A 3669-nucleotide genomic window follows, 5' to 3' on the forward strand; every position below is an offset into this window, starting at 1 on the left:
TGGACCAGAACAACTGCCATAGTGCAGAGCGCACAGCGCAATAAAAAAGTACAGGAGTTGAACGTCCAAGGCCTGTGTGCCATGGCCTCTACACTTCAGTTTGAGGTTATACTTGTGACCTGTACTCACTACTACAGCAGATTCCCTCCTGAAAGATTCCCTGCAGAACAGTGGATTTTACACCCCCCAAACCCAGAGGGAAAACAGTAAGTCAAACGAAAGAAAACGCTACTATTGTAGATTGTGCTTCAGGCAGCACCAGGTTGTCAGAGGTGAAATCCTTAATGATTAACAGAACTTAACGTGCCAAAGAATTACCGGTCCACAAAAATGGACTGTAAATGAGACTGCATTAACATGTTATTACTAACAGTATCCAACCTTACCGTTTGGGAAGAAAAGCCCACAGAATTGCCATAACGGCCAACAAAAAAACAACAAAACGGAGCACAAATACGAAGGATATCCAGTTCATCGTTAGTGACAGAAACAGACTCCAATGAGAGCATTCTCCCCCACCAACAAGGCTGCAGCGCTGTAATACCTGTGGTTCTCAAAAAAAGAGAAAAGGGTGACAAACAGCTGCAGAGACATCCCTACAACATGCCTACCACCCTTCGAACACCTCAACCTAAAATAGCCAAAAGTATATTACAACGCTGGGGCGTTCAAGGCAGGCAGGAGCCTTCGTTCACACGTTGGCTTTGAAAGGTCAGGATATGGGAGTCCATCTCTAGGCATGCACCTTGAGGAGGCTCTTCAGCTGGAAGGCCATCATCTCCCTGCTGTCACGAGTACCCATGGGGACCCAGTGGCTGGGGGGCTTGGGCAGCACACTGGGGGAGGGTGGCTCGCTGAACTTGGCCCCTGCATAGCTCGGGCCGCCACACTGGGCGGCCAGAAGTGTGTTCAGGTGGGACACAGCGCCCTCCCAATTCTGATCGTAGGCGTTGGCAAAACGGACAGAAGTGTTTATCTTCTCAGCCGACGCGGCCAGCCGCGCCTCTGGGAACCAGGGGTAGGCTGCGCCCTTGCGGTGGCCATGTTGGTGAGGACCTCCCGCCGCCCCCGAGGATGCTACGGTTGTCACTCCATTCTGATCGCGGACAACTCTCTGCTTGGCCCGGCCCAGCTGATGGTTCTTCTTGGGCAATGGGCGCTCTGGGTGGGACACTGGAATGTTGTACCTCTCTCCACCTCCCATACTGTACTTCCCAGACTATGTGTCACCTGAAGGAGGAATACATTTATATTAAGAAACAAATCTAAAAAATACATTGAAGCAACTCATTTCTAACATTTACAATTTAGTTATCCAGAACTTACAAGTGGCTTGCTCAAGGGCATAGAGGTGTTTCACCTATTAAACTCAGGCAACTCAGGGATTCGAACCAGCGGCATTCCAACGCTCTTAATGCTAAGCGAACGTTACCTGCAGCCCAACAATTAAACATGACAATTGTCCCCGGTTGACAACACCGCTTTACCAATATGGTTTAAAAAAATATATGCGTAGTTTATATTTAAGACGGGCAAAATATAATTATTAACAGAACTGCTGGAACAAATGTGCATTACTGAAGTTACTTCAATGAGCTCAATTGGGCTACGTGCGAAAGATCAGCCCTTCCCCCACCCGACAGCAAAAAACACTGTAGTAGCCAATGCCTACCTCTTTGTTGTTAGAAAGTTGAATGTGCAGAGATGCTTCCTTCTTAATTTCTCCTTTCCAATTGGGCTCCAGGTCCTCGAAGTAGTCTTCGGTCTACTTCTCGCTGCACTTTTAGGTCCAGCAAGATCTGGAGTTGTCATGTGCCAATGAGCGTCGTTTTCCCGTGAAGCCGAGTAGAACATCAATTCACTTCAGCGCACGAATATGCTCAAAGCCGATCTAAACGATACATATATATATTTTTAGAAATACTTAAGAGTAAAATAGAACGACACTGCTCCAAGTAGGTAAACTGTTGCTGTTACAAATTGAGAATGGGCCCAGTTCTCATGTGACAAACATGCATCTTCACAAAGCTAACTACGTTCTACAAACTGTCTGGTAAAATTCATACACTGGTAGCAACATAATACATATTGGTTAACTGGAAAATAAAGCAGGTAGCCAACTAGCGTCCATGTTTAGTTATGTAAAGCCACGACGTAAAACAACGAATAAGGCTTTCACTTGCGTGGAAGATAACGTTACATTAGCTTGGTGGAGAAATCGAGCGACTGATTACTAAAGTTTGATGATAACACTGAATACATATTTGTAAGTAAAAGCCGTCTATCTAGGTCACTTCTCTGGCAACAAAACAAAGAACGCCACTCATAAGTCATATGGTGTCACACAATTCTAGCTAAATTAACTTAGCCAATTTAGCTAAACACCGGCTCTTACCGACTTCCTCAGGCTTAGTTGGTAAAAGCCCTTTATCAGAGATTGTTGAATTGACGTCTGAACTCTCTGAATGTAGAAATTGCTATATCTAGAAATGTGTGTATATCTCTATTCCCTCTCGACTGTCTGATTTGCAACAAAATGGAAGCTGGGGTAGGTATATGTAGCTGCGCAAGCTGAGCTCTGACCAATCACAACAGCTCTGTGACCGAAGGACCAATCGGAGAGGCGATACACAGACGCATTCACGTCTGTTGCCAGACAGTTGACGCGAAAAGACAAACCTCCCAACCTAGGCTTCCTTTGTTGTTGGAATTTCCATGAAGGAGTGGTAAAGCGTCAAGAAAACCACCATTTAGATTCAAATCAAATAAAACGACTTGTATTTATCCATCAAACCTGACAGTCAATAGCAGATGCTTCGGAAAAATGTAATACTGGTGTTCCAAATGAACAATTGACAAAATATGTCATGATATGTAGACCTACATTACTAAATCATTTGAGTAGCCTACACTAACCAGGTTTCCATACAACCTTTGTATGCTAAACTGTTGGCTAGAGTGCACTTGCCACGACCAGAGTGGGCACATTCGCTATGTAATGTAAAACGTGTTGCGACAAAACCATCAGTAGAGTTAGAAATGCGATGGAACCCCGTTAAAATATGTTTTATTCGATATATGGGAATTGAACAGCAAAAGTAATTTGTGTCCACTACGTCATCACGCACAGCCTTTTATCAACAACAAGTCAATCTGATGGAAACAGGACTCGTTGGGAAATGCGCATATTGTTTATATGGAGGTTTTAGAATATTCGCATGAAATTCAGTTGCCAATTGGACGGAAACCCAGTTTGTGAGAGAGTCTGTCAGAGATCAATTCCTAATAAGATTATGACAAGATTGGCTTCTCAATGGTTCAGTATTATGTAATCCAACTCAATATCAGCCATGACGATGTATATTCCTGAATATAACAGCATTTCTTAATATATTTATAGTGGTTTTGTATTTATATTTTATTACGATATAAATTTTTTTTAAAGAAACAACATTTAACCGGATTTCCTGTAGTAGTGGGTGGGTGGTGATTCATGTGAAAGGAAGTGAGCAGCAGCAACAGGCTTTTGCAAGACTGGGCAAATTACTGTCATCAGTTACCTGCTAACAATGGGCCTATGTCGCAGTAATTTCTCAGATATTTGCTCAAGATGGCCAAAAAAAGTCCCCATAGCTTATTCCCTTTATATGTTTGTTGTTACACAAGTAT

The 3669-nt window shown here is 43.4% G+C and overlaps 1 protein-coding gene across 1 annotated transcript; it reads right to left on the minus strand.

Moving 5' to 3' along the window:
* Positions 1-631: 631 nt before the first annotated feature.
* LOC115105383 (proline-rich nuclear receptor coactivator 2) lies at positions 632-2517 on the minus strand. Its single transcript, XM_029627364.2, has 3 exons — positions 2396-2517; positions 1673-1891; positions 632-1230 (listed from the first exon to the last, which is right to left on the minus strand). The coding sequence occupies exon 3, from the start codon at positions 1202-1204 to the stop codon at positions 734-736; it is 471 nt and encodes a 156-aa protein (XP_029483224.1). The 5' UTR covers positions 1205-1230; positions 1673-1891; positions 2396-2517; the 3' UTR covers positions 632-733.
* Between the last annotated feature and the right edge of the window lie 1152 nt (positions 2518-3669).

The sequence above is a fragment of the Oncorhynchus nerka genome, linkage group LG3, assembly GCF_034236695.1.
Source record: "Oncorhynchus nerka isolate Pitt River linkage group LG3, Oner_Uvic_2.0, whole genome shotgun sequence".
NCBI lineage: Eukaryota > Metazoa > Chordata > Actinopteri > Salmoniformes > Salmonidae > Oncorhynchus > Oncorhynchus nerka.